The sequence below is a fragment of the Macrobrachium rosenbergii genome, chromosome 13 (assembly GCF_040412425.1).
Source record: "Macrobrachium rosenbergii isolate ZJJX-2024 chromosome 13, ASM4041242v1, whole genome shotgun sequence".
NCBI lineage: Eukaryota > Metazoa > Arthropoda > Malacostraca > Decapoda > Palaemonidae > Macrobrachium > Macrobrachium rosenbergii.
Genome location: NC_089753.1, coordinates 7,397,322 through 7,416,398, shown reverse-complemented (window position 1 = coordinate 7,416,398; position 19,077 = coordinate 7,397,322). Strand labels below are relative to the sequence as shown.

General features: G+C 40.3%; 1 protein-coding gene across 1 annotated transcript in view; it reads right to left on the bottom strand.

The window, feature by feature from the left end:
- Positions 1–19,077, bottom strand: part of LOC136844876 (ankyrin repeat domain-containing protein 29-like) — a 523,757-nt gene that overhangs the window by 33,572 nt on the left and 471,108 nt on the right. The window contains 3 exon segments of the mRNA XM_067114147.1: positions 11,467–11,562; positions 11,739–11,855; positions 16,803–16,982. Coding sequence (XP_066970248.1) covers positions 11,467–11,562; positions 11,739–11,855; positions 16,803–16,982 — 393 coding nt within the window.

Below are 19,077 nucleotides of genomic sequence, written 5' to 3'. Positions count from 1 at the left end.
AACATTACTAGGAAAGCTAGCAAAAGTAAGCAGGAATAAAATGATGAAATGTAAAAAATGCACTGAAAATTAAAGCCTATCAATGTCACAGCACTAAATACAGAAGGCAAAACACATTAAGCCCTGGAGAGAAACGCCAGAACATCTAACCATTACTAAGGGGCACAAAAGAATGAATGTTAAGGAGAGCAGAAAAGAAGCATAGTTCCCCACTGTTTCCACAGGTCAGTGCACACCTGTGGACTGAGTGTCCACTCCGTCAGTAGAACCTGTTTGCTGCGACTCAGTTCGTCCGCGAGAACGTTCATTTTGCCCTGGACGAAGCGGGTCAGAACGGTGGTCCTGTTCTTCTGTGCCCATAGAAGAAAGTCTTTGGCTGCTTTGCACAGCGAAAAAGAGTGCGTTCCTCCTTGCTTCTTTATGTAGGCCAGTCCAGTCATGCTGTCTGAATGTACCGCAACTGTTTTCCGAAGGTCTCTGTCGCAAAAAATTGAAGGCCAGGTGTATCACCCTCAATTCTTTTACATTTATGTGAAAATCTCTTTCGGTCGGGGACCATAAACCTGATACTTCCAAGCTGTTGAGAAGGGCTCCCCAACCCAGATCCAATGCGTCGGAGTACATTAGGTTGGGGTTCTCAGGAGACAGTGACATCCCTGTCACGAATCTGTCCTCCACCAGCCACCACCGAAGGTCCTCCTTGATTTCGGGGGTGGTTTTGAAGATGAACGAATCCAGAACTGTCTTTCTCTGCCAGTTGACTTTGAGACAGAACTGAAGCGGTCTGATGTGTAGTCTGCCCAGAAGTACAAACTTCTCGACTGATGACAGAGCTCCCGCAAGGCTCATCCAAGCTTCGGCCAAGCAGGACGGAAGAGAAATGAATTTTTGAACTTTCGAAATGCAGTTGCAAATCCTTTGTTGGGATGGAAAGGCCTGAAAATTCAGAGAATCTATCACTATCCCCAAAAAAAGAGTCGACTGTGTGGGGATTAATTGTGATTTCTTGAAGTTTATCAGCAATCCTAGGTCTTGTGTAAGTTGAAGGGTCTTCTGAAGGTCCTCTGTGCACTGGGCGTCTGATGGGAGCGAAGGAGCCAATCGTCCAGGTATAAGGACATGTTGTGGCAGAATTCAAACCCACAAACAAAACAACACTCACCCTGATCTTCGGTTGCTGGAGATGGGTAAAGGTCCACGGTCGCCAATCACAGCACACAAAACCACAAAACATAATTGCAAACAAACCCTCCACCAACAACGAACGAAAAAAAAGAGACACATGCACCATCAATATCGGTACCGGTATCCAAAACGAAAAAAACCAGACAAACTGTCCGTCCACTTCCAAGGTTGGACCTCAACTCCCCAAGACTTCCCCAAAACCGAAAAAACTCCCGACAGACAGACAGACAGCGCCGTAAACGAACTCCAACAACCGAACCACTCACAACGACAATTCTCTCTCTCTCTCTCTCTCTCTCTCTCTCTCTCTCTCTCTCTCTCTCTCTCTCACACACACACACACACACAAAATGTTGGGAAATGCTAAATACAAACAAATTTATTCATCCCTCTATAATTCTCCCCCCTTTTAGCATTTCCCAACCAACACCTTTTACACTGCATTCAAATCGCCTTACGCAACACCCACGGATGCTCACTAGCAGGTCCTCTAGATCGCGTTCGCGGGCACGCAATCATTCTCTCAGAATCATTCTCTCTTCTAGCAACATTCAAATTCACATCTTCTCCTCCATTCTCTCTCAGATTCACGCTATCTTCTTCACTACTACCACTCTCAATTTCATCCACAATTTCATCCACAATCTCATCTATACCCTCTAACTCGTTCCCAAATACCTCCCCCAATTCTTCAACTAACCCATCCCATTCGCTCATTGACCTTTCCAATTCTTGCAACGATTCATTCATGCTTTCAATCACTCGTCTATCATTGCTACCCTCTCTTACTCTTACACTTTCGCTCACCTCCAACCGTTCACTCACCCCTACACGTTCAGTCAACTCAGTTATATCAAACCCGCATATGCTATACGTTCTATTCATACCATCCCATTCATCCGTATTACACGCTTTATCACTCATTTTCACTTTGGCACTCACACCCCTATCACACAACTTACGACCATTCCGTTCACTTACATTCTTCCCTTTCTTACGTTTCCTACCATACTCTATCAAAACCAATTGCTGATCCTCCTCATGCAACAACCCCTCACGTACATGCATCACATGCACCGCTTGCATCCTGGAGGATCCACCCATTTGAACCCCCTTCACACTCAGTTTCCCGAATTCGCTGTCACAGTCACCCTCTTTCGTCTACATACACTTGATACATGCCCTTCCATTCCACATTCGACACACTTCGCTCTCGGTTCTGAACACATTCTCGCATAATGCCCATTCTTACCACAGTTGCCACATATTACATTCACTGGTACCCCTACAACCATTAGCAATATGACCCACCTGTCCGCACCTGTAGCATTTAACCCCTATCTTTCGTACATTCACTTACCAAATGTCCCGATTGCCCACACCAAACACGCTCCTAAAGCCCACCTACACTCATTCTTTGTATGTCCTTCCTTTCCACATCTAAAACACTTCGCTCAACTTTCACTCACTGACCTTCCCCTTTGTACACTACTATCCCTAACCCGTCCAACCCGTTGTTCCCTTACAAACCCACCATTCATCCTCACTGGCACCTCCACATTACTTGCTATTACACTCCTATCTATTACACTATTGGCCATTCTCATTGGGCCCTCAACACTGCATCCCTAAAGCTTCCAAACTCTGGCACTCTCTCATCTACCCCAGCCCTTACACTCACACTTCTGCTCTCTTTTATAACCCTGTCAAGCTCATAATCTTCTACAATTTCCAAAATTTCTCCCCAAGTCAACCGTTCATTCGTCCATCTTTTCTTCTCCTTCCGCTTCAAGTTCACAAATTCTCTAACTCCATCTGGCACTGTCCCTAACAACTTCCGTACTAACTCCTTACATTCATCTATCCCATCATCCCCAAACTTCTTCCTTGCCAACGTCTCCAGCCTACAAGCATACAGTAACAAGGTTTCCCCAGCTTTCATTCTTGCCTCATCAAATTCATTCTTCCTCTTATACTTAACACTCGCTTTCATACGCCTCGCTTGCTCAACTAGTCTAGCTTTCACCTTGTCATACTCAACATCTCCCACACTCATAATAACCCTATACATATCAAGCAAAACCCAGTCAAATATTCTCCTAATTCTCGTGCCCACACTCTCTTACTCTCCCCATACTTATCCTGACAAAACCTTTCATACTCCCTAAAGAAATCATGCACATCCCTACTTCCATACTCATTATACCTTTCACACCGGGTTACCTCCCTCACATACATAGCCTTTCTCACTTTCACTCACTCGCTTTACTTTCACTCTGTCCTTTCATACCCTCTTCCGAATACAAAGAGTCCACTTCTGCACTTACATTCATCTTACTCATTACACTCTTCTTCCCCTCTTTTTATCCACTTTTATCCATTCACCTCCATCCGCCTCACTATCAGTACTATTTTTACCCTCTCCCTTCTTTCCTGCCTTCCCACTTCCTTACCCTTCTTACCAGCTTCCTTTCCTTTTCCCTTCTTCCCTTTTTCTTCCCCTGACTTATCCTTACTTTCCCTCTGTTCCTTCCCTTGCTTTTCATTCCACTTTTCCTTACCCTGCCTCTCATTCTCTCGTTTCTTACTTCCTATTTCCACATCACTTTCATCACTCACGCTTCCATTCACTTCTTCCTCCTTTTCTTTCTCTCTTGCCCCTTCACACGTTCCAGAGAACCTGCCTCCAACAGCCCCTTCTCCAAAAACACCCTTGAACATACCTTTCACCATTTCTTCCACACCTTTCATCATTCCCTCCAACTTTTTATCCATCCTCTCTTCTGACTCTTTCATCTCCCCTTTCATTTCTTCTTTTGCACTCCTTAGCATTACCCCCATCTCCTCCAACTGACTCCTCAATCTCTCATTCTCACCCCTCAACCACGTATTCTCCTCTCTCAACCTCACCAGTTCCTCTTCCATCCTTTCCTCCAGTCACACTACCAGCCACCAATCTCAATTGCAGCTGCAACACCAGCTGCCCCACGTTGGGCGCCAAATATAATGTGGCGGAATTTCAACCCACAAACAAAACAACACACAACACTCACCCTGATCCTCAGTTGCTGGAGATGGACCAAAGGTCCACGGTCGCCAATCACAGCACACAAAACCACAAAACCACAAAACAAAATTGCAAACAAACCCTCCACCAACAACGAACAAAAAAAAAAGAGACACATGCACCATCAATATCGGTACCGGTATCCAAAACAAAAAAAAACAGACAAACTGTCCGTCCACTTCCAAGGTTGGACCTTAACTCCCCAAGACTTCCCCAAAACCGAAAAAACTCCCGACAGACAGACAGACAGCGCCGTGAACGAACTCCAACAACCGAACCACTCACAACGACAATTACACACTCTCTCTCTCTCTCTCTCTCTCTCTCTCTCTCTCTCTCTCTCTCTCTCACACACACACACAAAACATTGGGAAATGCTAAATACAAACAAATTTATTCATCCCTCTATAATGTTGATTCCTATAAGGTGCAGCCACTTTGCTAAAGGAGCAAGAACTCGGGTGAAAACTTGAGGTGCTGTGGAGAGGACAAAGCACAGGGCCTGAAACTGGAAGACCCTGTCCTGGAACATGAATCTCAGATACTTTCTGGAATCCTGGTGAACTGGAACATGGAAATAAGCGTCCTCCATATCTATTGTCACCATCCAATCCCCCTGATGGATGGTTGACAGGACCGATTGATTCATTTCCATCTTGAACTTCGTAGTTTTGACAAAGAAGTTCAGAGCACTGATGTCCAGGACAGGTCTCCATCCCTCTGATGACTTGGGGACTACGAAGAAGCGATTGTAAAATACCTCTGAGCTTGTGTCTTCCACTTCCTCCACTCTGTCTGCTTCTCGAACAGAGCCGAAACTTTTCGAGACAGGGCTGAAAACCTCTCTGAGCCTACAGAGTAGGCTGTCAGTTTGCTGGGAGAGGTTACTAAAGGAGGTTTCTCTGAAGAGGATAGCGTAGCCCTCTTTCAATAGAGGTGGTTTTGTTAGAGGGTTGTTTGTTGGGTTGCACTGGAAGCAAATTTGCTCTGGGACGGGACTGGACATGACCTCTACTCCCTCGAAAGGGTTGCTAAGGAACGGAGAATTAGTCCTGGTCGAAGGAACTGCAGTGGAAGAAGGACATGTAGAGATCCTAGTCCTCTTGGTTGACTGAGCGAGTAAATCTTGGGTGGATTTCTTCTGCAACTCTCCTGCCACCCGCTCTAAAGTCTCTTGAGGAAATAAACTGTTGCTGTCCAAGGAAGTGAACAGAAGGGAACAACGCTGAGGAGTAGTGACCCCCCCTTAGAGGTGAACGAGCACCATAAGTCTTGTTTCTTCAGTACACCAGATGTGAAAATGGTGGCTAGTACCTCCCCACAGACACACCCGCCCCCCAACCAAAGCGAGGTCCAGGGCGGCCAAGGGGACACATCGAGCCAACCCCAGATGTCGGTTCCACCCCACGTCCACAGTTCTCCAGGAGTAGGGGCCCACTCCAACTACCTCAGTGATTGTGTGATTAATGTTGTTTCATCCAATAATTGTTCCTCTAATTATTGTGTTGTGGGGGGGGAGTATTTGTAAGGGTGTCCAATTGCCTCTCCATTCTTGTGTTTCTTTCCTCATATGTACATTAATCATGTCACATATGTTACTTGTTATTATTTCAGATTCTTTATGTATCTCATTGAATGCATCATTGTACGTCCTTTCTGCCGATATATATATCTGCCTTTTACATGTTCTGTAATGCATTATATATGTCTTCTTATGCCTGTTAACAAACAATTTCTGTATGGACGCAGCGGGGGCCTCAGGTCGCCTGCTACCTTTCCGTCCACTTTCCGCATTATAAACACCTGTCGAGAATAATAAAGGATCAGTCTTTCACTTCTGACATTTTTACTGCTCACGCACCAAAATGCAGGAAAATGTGCCGTATTGAGTCCGTTGATGGTGCTGATTGTTTGAGTGGTCGAACGAAGTGCCAAAACGTGCCCTTTTTGGGTACGCCGTATTTAGTCCATTCATGGCACGGTTTCCACCAGGGAGGGAGCTATCAGAGGCCTAAACTTTGACGCCGTAATTAGTCTGCTAAAGGCTCTCTGATGGTAGGCTGCGGCCGTTTTAATCCATTAATGGCTGGGCCAAAACCGCGCTACCTGTCACTCTGGGGTCACCAGTGTGAGGTTCAAGAAATGTCAGAAGTGAAAGACTGATCCTTTATTATTCTCGACAGGTGTTTATAATGCGGAAAGCAGACGGAAAGGTAGCAGGCGACCTGAGGCCCCCACTGTGTCCATACAGAAATTGTGTTTGTTAACAGGCATAAGAAGACATATATAGTGCATTACAGAACATGTAAAAGGCAGATATATATCGGCGGAAAGGCCGTACAATGATGCATACAATGAGATACATAAAGAATCTAAAGAATCTGAAATAATAACAAGTAACATAAATGGCGTGATTAATATACATATGTGGAAAGAAACACAAGAATGGAGAAGCGATTTGACACCCTTGCACTACAAACCCAGCTTAATGAGTGTTCTGCAGCACTAAGCTGCGAATAAATTGGGGATGAGTTTCTTCACGTGTGTGTGTGTGTGTGTGTGTGTGTGTGTGTGTGTAACCATTTTCTGGTCCTGAATAAACTGACAGACCAAAGACACCATACTTAATTTCAGAATAAGGATAAGAAAGGTTCTGACTGCTCACTATCAGTCATTTAAAGCAATGACCATGCCATTTTATCAAAGAAGAATTACTGAATTACAGAATGGTATAGAAATGGGGAATGAAGGAGACTGCTGCTCTGTAGTCACCAGAGTAGGTTCCTCATACACTTGAGGCAATATACTGTATCTAGTATATCTATGGTATATGTTCTCCTGGGGTGGAATAAGTTCAATTTTTCAATAAAATAGATTTGAAGAAACTGAAGGCAGCATCAACTTTGGGAAATACAGTAAACCCCCCTGTATTCGCGGTCTCATGGTTTACAGACTCACCTATTCGCGAACTTCTCTGTGGAACACATATACACATTATTCACGGAAAATTCGCCCACTCGCAGTATTTTTCACTGAGAAATATTCACTAATTACTGTATTTTCATATCATTTTCATGACTAAATGCACTTTTTGTGATAAAACTATTAAAATACTTAGGTATAAGCATTTTTAGAGTTTTTTTGTGTTTGAACTATCAAAATAGGCAGTTCTAAGTGTTTCTAGAGGGGTTTTAAGTATTCATGAATTTTAGCTATTCGTGGTGGGGGGTGGTACGCATCCCCCACGAATACAGGGGGTTTACTGTAGTCTCATTTAAGGAAATGGACCTGAATTAAATCTTTTATGGGAAGAATAAGAGGATCAGGTGAGCAAGACAGGATCATTATTTCATTTATATGAGAATCCTGATGTATATTGAGGTGACTTAGAGAAGCAGTAATTGTCCACTTGAAGATTTAAGTCCAAATTCACTGATGGTGAAACTACCTTAGTTATGACTGGTGCCATGACTGCAAGACTAATAGTGGTCAACGCAAAGGCACAGAAACTGGAAGACTACCTTCCAGGCAAAAGTGGAAGAACGAATCTTGAATTAAGGGTCTGGAAAAAAAACTGGTTTCAAAGAGCCAAAAACCTGAGAGAGAAGACAAAGAATTTGTCTCATACTGTCAGATACTTCCTTTGCTTGTGAGGCTCCAACTTTAGCAACAGGGAAGGATCAAGAAACTGTTCCATAGCTTTTTTTAAAATTTTTTTTAAACAAGTTACTGACTTAACTCTGAGAAGGTAAGACAGGAATACTATTTAACATGAAAGTACAAATGTCTCACAGAAAGGAGTGAAGTCTGCACTCGAATTACCCAACGCTCTGCAAGGCTCAGCTTCTAGAAAGATCATGACCTGTGTAAGTATGCCACAACATAAGAGCAATACCCATGAAAAGGCATGATATGCCAAGCATGTTGTCAGTCTCCTTAGCCTAGTTAAGGTTAAAAAAGGCATGGCATGTAAAGTGGTTTGGTGTGCATATCAAAATAAAATTATAAAACAGAATGGAATGAAATTTCAAGTCAATATTGCATTCATTTGGCAACCATGAATGGGATGAAAAAATGGAGAAGTAAAAATATAACTTGCATCAATAAAAACTCAGCCTAGCAAGACTGACACTGAATAGGTTAGTCTTATGATTACCTCTATACATGCAGAGATGGCACCCATCCAAAAAATATTAAAATTTTCATTTCACAAGCTCAATGAAGTTTAGAAGGTGCAGGGAGGCCATGCACATTAACTGACCAAATCTAACTGAAAGAGAGGGTGCTCCGTCTGTTCAGTGACATTTTCACTTTTCCACCCTCCACTCTGTATGTTTGCAGACCTGGCCACAACAAAATTTTTGATATGCAACACACTGAAGCCATTTTGGCAACAGACAAGCAGGACTGATTAACACTTGAATACTGGATTCAGCCAAAATTTTACAGGCTAAGACACTGGGGCTTTGAAATGTAAGCAAGAAGAGAACAGTGACTTCAGTAACCAAAAAAAGCTAAATTTACATGGAGTCATCTTTCCCCCATCTTTCCCCAACTAAAAGAGCTATCTAGAGTTTTATACTTCCTACCTTTTATGGAGGCTGAGAATATGAGAGTTGGTTTCTTTATGCAATACTGTAGAGAATGCTGGGGATTCATTTCAGACAAGGATACCTGTATTTGGCTAGAATAATTGAATTTCTACTGTACAGTACATAATTAAAATTCTACTGTCACTTAGAATACTGTAGATGAAATTAATTAGCTTTGGGAACACTACTCCGTATCATCCTCAGACTTGAATGACTTTTTTTTTAAAGACAGATAAAAGACTTCTTAATGAGAACAATATTACTCATAAGACTGATTAAAGAACTATAGTACTCAGCAAGTATGGTCTGACTAAATAGGTTCTCCACTTTCATAATTAATGCACTTTTTCTGGCTCGATAATAGACTACTGTCTATGCTGGAGCTATTAGGAGAGACCCTGAACACAACACTTTCTGTAGACACTCCCCAGAAGTTTTGTTGCGTAAAGGGCATCTTTACCAAGGAAAAATTCTTTAACAGACGTCATTCTAGTCGGTAAGGCAAACGAATAAGTAGTCATGTTGAAAATTCATGTAAGGTAAAACTGGAAGCCTCTCTTATAAAAAAAAAAAACTTGAAACCCTTCAATTGTGGAAGGGATGGGCCAACACATTGTGATATTATGTAAGCAAAATCAGAGGACTGTGGACCTTCTGCCCAACCAAGTTAGTTCACTATCACCCATCATTGCAATAATTTAATGCACACACACAATCTCTGCAATCTCAAGCTATGAAAGGCTGAAACCTAACCAATATCAAGAGCTTCATTTTCATGGTACTGAATGTAAACCCAGGACACCTAGCGGCAAGTTTGTCACACAAGTATCTTGCAAGTTTCAGGGATTTCCGCCAACATTCCAGAAGCTTGGTCATTCATTTTTTTCCACCTCAGCATATTTCCCAAAAATCTTCACAGAGCTCAGGAAGGTGTGACAAAGCAACGACTGGTATATCTGGACAACTGGCTCATGTGCAGATAGCTTTGTCAAACTATTAAGGACAAAAAAAAAAAAAAACTGTGAAAGTGCCTTTCCAGAGAGATATACTACCTTCTAATCAAGGAAAAGTAGATTCTCCAGCATGTAAGCCCACTGACTATGTGATGCTCACTAAAATGTGATGTCAAACTCACGGACAGCATAAAAAAACTACCATGTAACATGCAGATAATCTCACTTGAAAGCTTTTAACCCTTAGACCTTCAGGAAGGTGACTCAAGTATCACTCAATGAAGTTTAACAGCTATGGCATGGCTTTAAGCAGGACTGACAGCATCACTGCCTCCTGCGAGGCCAGCTTCCCACTGTTCAGCAACTTCAGACTTGTCTCCAAGGTGGGCTAGACTTCATTATATTAGTAAATCAATGTGTAAGACCTCTTTACATTGCTAAGACTTTCTTGGAATTGTTTGTTGCATCATGGCTATAAAATATCAAGACCTTTGTCTTTCTTAATCATTAGCATACTGGTGCAGCAGAGGAGTAATCCCCTAAAGGATCATACTAGACAATATATGCCTAAGTTAGGGAATTCCCTAACAAGAACCACGTGCTATCACATCAGCCGACCTAATTGGAACAATAAGCAAATTGAAAAAATTTTTCATAGGAAACCTATTAAAGGATAAAGTTTAAATTTCTCTGCCTTATCAAGAAAGTTCTTTACATTATAAGAAAAGAGCAAGTTGCTCTGGTTTGTCTCACACTAAGTGGCTGGACAACAGTGACTGAAGTATTCATAGACCAAAACCAATAAGAGGTCATCTACAATTACTCCTCAGCACAAATAAGAATTAACGTTTTCTAAGGGCTTTATGTAAAGAACAAGAACTTATAAAGCAGATGTGAATGGGCTATATTTAAACTGACGTTTGGAATAGAGAATCCATTGTCTTCGATAGCTTTCATGAGATCATCCACTGGTATAGTTTTCCGAGTCCATGTGTTGCTTACATCATACAACAGACGACAAGACCATTACTTTGAGAGATCTTCTCCGTTTTCTTTTAAAAAGTAGGAAAAATTGCTAAGCTACAAACTTTGTGGATGCCCTTCAAAACCTTTTTCTTGTTAGTGGATAGCTCTTTCTAGTTTGGGATATGTGCTACTGGCCAAGAATAAAAAAATATTTGCTAAAAATTTTGAAATCTAAAACTTTTCACTGGGACTTACACCTACGCACTTAACTTGCTTCTGAATTTGGTTCTTCCATGAAGACCAAAATAAGATTTGAGAACATGAAGAGACGGACGAAACAAGCTACGTCTTTTCTGAGGTAAGACCAAAAGAGTAATTGGGGAAAAGGGCTGACCTACAATGCATTGTTGTCACATCTGCATGTGAAGGATAAGAATTGAACCTAGAGTGATCGCTGTAGACAAAGAGATAGAGCCCTCTTGTCTTGTCCTTGTATTCTGTCATTGTGTCAATGTGCCCTATACTGGCCAAGACCAACTAGAAGGGAATTCTTTGAAATTGGCTGGTCTGTCTTATGGAGTCCTCTGGGGGACCATGAGAGTAACCCAGCAGCTACGCTATCAAAACTTATGTTAAAACATGAGGACTGTGTAACATGAGTAAAACGATAAAGTTTGCAAAGACAATGTAACATTTAATTTACCCTTAAAAGGCCAAGATGGGGCTTATATGGTAGGAGCTCATGCACAACTTCCACATGTCCCTTATGAGCAGCTTTAAATAATGGAGTTGCGCCATCCTGAAGGATAAAAGAAAAAAGAGATAAGCAGAGTTGTCAAATCAAGGCATCCTCCACAGTTCAAGCAATTTATACAGTACTGACAAAAGTTGTTTTCATATTTTTTACCCCAATAAGAGGGTATGAATATAAACAGTCCTACAGTATACTGACAGTCTGAAGTATACAGTACTTACATGTCTACATATATCTACATTGGTGCCATGGTTCAGAAGTAAACGCACTACTGCATGATGGCCCATCTGCGAGGCAATCCATAATGGACTGGCACCATCTAACCTCCTTACATTAGCCTGCAAGACGAGACATTTTTAACATTCTTAGGTGACATAAATTTCATAAGAGAATTTTTTATAGTTTACCTACTGTTTGTGATTGAGTTACAAAAACTTATGATTTTTGTTACCATACTAAAAGTTAACAAGAAACTGTCAGTGTCTAAAGTGTTCATATGTGTTGTTTTATTCATACCTATGTGGAAATAAATATTCATAGAAAAGGTGCTATAATTATCATAACTAGATACTCTTACTTTTAGAGATTACTGCCCAAGTCCTGCAGTTTGAAGAAAATGGGAATCTGCATCAAATTATATGGTCAAAGTGATAATTTTGGCAAGACATGGTGCTTTTAATAGTGTTGTAGACTTTAACCAATGACAACTACACAGAAAAGTGATTTTAGTGGTGTTATGCATCTATCCATTACACCATCATGGAGGAATGTAGAGGAGGAGCTGAAAAGCAAGTGAAAGGGTTAAAACACTTTATAATATGGAGAAGATAAAATCGTCCCACCCTCACCAAAATATTCTGACCATGATACTTAAACAAACAACAGTATGTAATGGTGGCAAAAACCAACACTGTTATTACCTGGAAACCAATGCCAATTTACAATAGCATGAAAAAGCTGTACATTTTTTTTTTAATCAAGAAGCCCTAACCTCTTGACAAAATGTTATTATAAATACAAAATATTCCCCCTATCACAGATGGCTCCTTAGGATTTGAGCCTTCCCTAATTAGGGCAGCATTTCACAGATCCTTTTGCCACTCTATTCAGCATTCATTTAGGCTCTCTCCATCAAGGCATATGGTTAGTCTTATTTATAAAAAAAAAAACTTAGAACAAGATGCAGAAAGTGTGCAGAAACAGTTATTTCTCATTTTGGCATGGGGCCATCAATGATTTTGGATGAGCAACCACCAACAAATGGCAAGACACCATGAGAACCTGTAACAATCTCTAGGGGCATGAGCAGGTGACTAGCAACCTCAACCTAAAAATGAATGCTTCCAGTTAAAATGTAACACCGTCTGAAGTATTCCCAACTAAGATATAGTACAGTACTATATGGTTAATGTTCTGCTTTAAAAAAGCATTACTAAACTTCTAAATACTCATTACAAGTCTAGCGTGAGTGACCATGGGTTTCATTAAGGGCCCAAAAGGCAACAGAGTGAGAGAGTGAATTTACTATTTCTACCGAATGCAATTTAAATATCTTTTTCCCAGCAGAATTTCATTACTTTGCAGAGTTTTACTGGACCAGATTCATCCAGGGTAGTAGTGCTGGCCAGTATGGGCAAAGAGGATTTGCCCTTGGTGACACTTTGCCTTAATCTCAAATGCCTTGACTAGACAAGACATTGCAAAGTCCATGATGCCTACTAATTCACTGATCTGCTATTTTGTGAAATTCTCATCCATTATGATGGCAAAAGCAGTAAGTATCACCCGATTACTATTCAAGGGTCTGCCTAAGTGATAAATTCCCATCTTCAAAATTTTATGCAAGGTTTTCCATCTGCAGTGTTAGATGTGGTATACAATATTTTTCCCCTCTTCTGTCTTGTGCAATTCCTGCCTGAACTTCTTCCTAGTCCAGGGCTTCATTAGTGCCTTTCTACATGATATTTTGGGTCATCCTACTGATCTTTTGTGTTACGTATTTCTTCCAGTCTCTTCAATCTGAATAGCCTCTACACCAATCTTCCCATACATAACCAAATTGTTGCGACTGTTCACAATCTTGTATGTTTCATCTCACCAATGGATCTCCTCCTCATAAATCTTTGCCGTAAAAAATCTTAATCCATTTACATTTTAAGAATTCTAAGCATTTCCTTTGACAACATCAATTAGAGTACTATATACACAAACGTATTCACCTCTACACCTCTCCCATAGCAGTGACATGTCCACTTGCCAAACTGCACTTTTAGTTTTACTTACTTCCAGTCACCAGAAGCTTAGTTTTGCTTACGGGTTTAGTTTCCGTCAGTACTTTATCCACTCTTCCATCTTAAAGTGTCTTTCCAGAACCTCTTCTCTTGATTCTGCTGATAATACCTGGTCATCTGCATATACAGCAATGATACCAAAGGCCTCCCTTTCGGCGCTCCTTGGTAGCTCAGTCCCTTACTATGATAAACAATAAAGAATGCGATGCTGATCCTTGAAGGACCAACATTCATCCCAAATTATTCTTATATACTTGCCACTATACCACACAGGTCCTTCTGTTTTCATTAAGTACTACCAATTGATTGCTTAATAACCATCTACTGTACTTGCATCTTGGGAATCACTCAAATTCCTTCTTATGATGGTAAATATACGTGATTTCTGATCAAATATTAACCAGATGATTCTCCAATGTTTCAGTAATTTTGCATATTTAGGAATATACCATTCAACAGAAGCAACATAACTAAAACTTATCACAGCAAATACAATGCAACACTAAAAGATTTTAACTGTGCAGGTAGAATTTAAGACAATTTGCAAGCCACTCAAGACGTGAATAATCCATCACAACTCAATCTCTTTGTATCTCTCTGGAGGGGAGAAATGAGACTACTAAAAACTCATATTTGCAGCTTGGTATAGGAACACAAGTTTGCTATGATGGAACTTTCTAAATTGATAGCTGGTGCAAACTCAGGTAAAGTAAATATATATTTTTTTTCATCACATATTCCTGCTTCTGGCAAACACTAGCCATTCGTCCCCTAAGTTCCAGCATTCCACAAATTTACTTCCTCTGCCTTTTTGTTGTTGAAATAGAGCATTCAGGTAGCTTGACACGGAACTTAGGTCCTATCTATTGGGGTACATCATCTCTTGACATGACAATACACACCATAGCACCTAATTTAGGTACAGGTACATTCTGGGGGTTGTTCTCATAGCCAGAATTGCCTCTGGGTTTTGTATCTGGCTGGTAGTGTTGGCATATGTCAAAATGACCAGCCTCGAAAATTTTTCAGTTTAGGTATTTTATTTCCATATCTAGAAATCTCAAAGCCTTTTCCACTGAAAAAATAAATAGTTTGGAAACCAACACAGACCCAACTCCTGTAACAAAATGTCTATAAATAAAATACACTACTGCTTTCAGATGATAATTTTACTCAGTCTGGTCGTAAATTAGGAACTGGTTTACGAATAAAGTTCATATCAATTGAGCTCCATGATTACTTGAGATATGATCTGTTACCAAAGGTCTTCAGAGGATGCATCAAGTAGGCCTCTTGCGAATGAATCCAAAGCCTTAAATTCCAACTACACCAACTCTCTTCCAAGATGAGTTTCATTACATGGACTGTGACAGCCACTTTATAACATCTGGTGGTTGTATCGAATCATTACTTTTGATTTTTCTCTGTCATCTTCCTAACTACTCTTCACCATCAGCACAACGAATTAAATATGACAGGGGAGGCACCAGATGTACTCATATCTCAAATCACCAAAAGTATCTCCATTCAATACAACATCATGTACGGTAAATCAGACATGACTACGACGTGTGGTGTCACCACTATGAACCACTTCCTTAACCAGCCTGCAGACTTGTTTATCTAATTTTAACACTGGATACTAAACAGAATACCAAAGGCATGTGCTGGCACTTTCTGTTCGAAATTTATACAATAATGACACTGGCAGCAAGGAAATGTATTGGAAACGATGGCAGAGCAGCTACTATACTAAACCTTAAAAAAACAGCAACTTTCACCTTTGTGAGAAGATTATCAAGACTGGTTTTGACCAAGCAGGTAGAGACCAAACTAATCCTAGATAGTATTATAACCCTAACTGTATCAGACTGACCAGTTAGGATTAAGAGAAAGGAGTACAAGATGGATTAACTGGCAGTTCTAACAACACAGAGGTATTAGAAAACAATACTTGCTAACTTTTTAATTAGGGTCTGCTGCTTAAATAGTCTTGCGATTTAGTTTTAGGGATTCAGTTCCACAAATCCTCAAACCATTAAAATAACTTCTATGACCAGTAATCACTAAAATTAAGCATATACTTTACAGCTGTACATTGTAAATGCTGAAGATACTGTAATCTTTACAATCATAAGTAATGAAATCCGAGAGGATCTGATCTTGTTTGTCCTCTCCTAGGTGACAGTAAGAGACATGTGACATCGCCACCCACCCCCTGCAAAGTGGTTTGTCCGCCCCGGGTGGGGGCATGGTGGGTAGGGGAACGGGAGGGTAGGGGAGACATCTACCCTCCTCCTGCAAACCTGTTTGTCCAACCCATGTGGGGGCGAGGTAGGTAGGTGATCGAGAGTGTTTGGGGGACAGCAACCTACGTGCGCGCTCCAACAAGCCCGTGTTGAAAATTTTTCATTCACCTCAAAAACCTTAAGTAAATATCTAAAATGATACGAGACCTGCAGTTGCAATATGCCCAATTTTTTTGGATGATCTATCCACCACCATACTAGCAGTTTTGAAGAATACTGCACGAGGTTAATTCAATAACGATATTGTTTAATACACAGATGTACCCCTTAGGGGGTCAATGCCCCCAGTGCACCTCACGTGGTGCACTGTAGGCATTACTTAAGGGTATTTGCAGCGTCCCTTCGGCCCCTACCTGCAACCTCTTTCATTCCTTTTATTGTACCTCAGTTCATATTCTCTTTCTTCAATCTGACTCTCCACCCTCTCTAAAAATTGTTTCCTAATGTAACTGTAAGGTTTTCCTCCTGTTACTCCTTCCAAACCTTACTGTTAACTTCCCTCCAGCACTGAATGACCTCCTACGTCCAAGCGCTTGGCTTAAATTCTATATTGTATCCTAATAAACGTATGTACAAAACTGAAAAAATTGTCTAAAAAGATAAGGTTATCTAAAACTACTTCAGAACTGGATGAGAGCGCTCTGGTCAAGTGCAACCAACATCAAGTGACCTCTCCCATAGCTACCTTAGCACCAGCTGCGAGCAGCGTCCGGACGACACTAGTGTGGCCATTCTGCGCAGCGACAAAAACCGCAGTGGCTCTGTCTTTCATAGCACTTTGTGGGTCAGCACCTCGGCGTAACAATTCTTGCACTACATCCCAGTGACCACACTGGGCAGCCACGATCAAGGCTGTGCCACCATCCTGAAAATACAATCCGCGATGAAAGTTTTGAAGCAATATCTCCACAGTTTACACCCTTGATTTAACAATAAAAAGAGAAAAAATCTGTCGATGGTTTCCTAACATAGATTACAAAACTAATCTTGAAGCAGATCTAGCGATCAATTTACATATTTTTGTCGCTATAAGCACCTGTCAAAAGCCAATCAATTTCCAGAAATACGACTAGACATATTATAACTTGTGTAGTTTTACTGACTACCCCTCGACGAAAACCGCATTAGCTTTAGTTAACCTTCCGCTCAAGTTCCACAAACAAGTCACTAGATAAAAAGATATACTCGAAGACCACCTGGCGCAAACAGCCATACGTTGTGAAGTATGGAGTTAACATCTTCACGTTTTTTTATTGTTTGCTTGTTTCTTCAAACTTATTAAAATTAAAAGCAAATATAAGGAACCCTCAATAACTTTCTTATTGTAAAGATATTTTTTATATTACGGCATCGTTGTAAAGGTAAAGTTCTCAGCTTTAATTTGATGTACCATTTGCTGGTTTTTACATGTAAATGGCGTTTGAAGACCCAATAATAATTAGCGCATTTCTAGAAGCGCGTAAACTGATATTTGAAAACCCGGACCTCACGAAACCATTATTTATTTCGTCTAAATGGGTCTGTTGAAATGTGGTCTTAATTTTGAGGTGGTATTTATGTTGAAGTGGTTTTTAAGGGAGGTTTTACTGTTCATGTACATAAAAGAAGCAATGACAATTAGAGATCGGACGATGAAAGACGTGTCGAACAGAGCACGCTTGAAAATCAATTACACACAAGTACAAAATGAGTATAGACAACAGCTTTGCATGGGTAAATGACGGAATAAGTGCAAGGCATAACAAAAAAAATATATTTTTTAAACTGATTGATGTGCCGTAGGTTGCTCTGTGATTTATTTTTTTTTATTTTCTTTATTTATTCTTTACCAAGTACAAAAATTACACAACCATTTGAATGTAGGTTCATGTTCAATTTTTATGAAACCATTTTACATTTTTTTATTTCACTTTTATCAAGTCATTAACTGTCAGGTAATCTGCAGGTGCAATAAACTTAAACTCTACTCTTTTTCGGCTCTGCTGATGGCATGTTTGGCATTTTTTCTGTTTTAGAAAAAGGCGATAATTTGTTTACAAAAGTTATTAAATGTTTCCGCATCAACGGTATATCATATCGCATTCTAGATTAGAAAGATTTACTTTAAAGTAGTTAAATATTAATTCAGATTTGCAGTTGCAAACACTCCACAATCGGAACCCTTGGTTTGACCCTGGACATCTAGAATCTGAGCATCTGATCTGTAAGAGTTGTATAAATCTGTGAAATCTGAATAGACACACTACTGCTTATTGATCTGCTTGATTTTATACAGCCAACAATATAAATTACACAATTTTTCTCGCACTGAAACGATAATAACCAGTGATTATGCCCATTATGGTGAATTTGTGCGCTGGGTGACCCTTATAGTTTTAAATTAGTATTTATTTTCCAGAAACCTTGTGTTCTTTGAAATATGGCATCTATTTTGTATCCTCAAGGTCAAAAATTGCGAGGAACGAGGGGGCCTGTAAATTTTGAGCTGCATTTATTATATTATCGTTTAACCACCCACCGGTATTTGTAATTAGTTTTTGTCCGTTTCAGTAAGATTTAATGATTCCAGCCATAGGGCAGACTCATTAATTTGGCGGGTTAAACTTTCATCTGACGTACTATGTGATCAAATTGCCTCGTCCCTGATTGGACTTAATATTTACTGAAATATCGACACAATCCAAACGAATCTTCTTTGGGGTCGACTCTTCTAGAAATTCGTTTTTCTTTCTTAAAGACGTCGGTGTTGACGACTGATTAAGGGTATCTTGTAAACGGTTGGTAGGTCTAACATGAGATGAATCCTCTTCGTGATAGAACTTGTCTGTCGATTATCATGTTTAAAAAAATTTTTTCGAGCCGACTTTTCATGAACATATTTATACGTATTAAATGACTGCGGTGTAAAAGAAGTTTTTGTCTCCGAATTTAATTTAGATGTCGACGTAGGATTTTGTTAT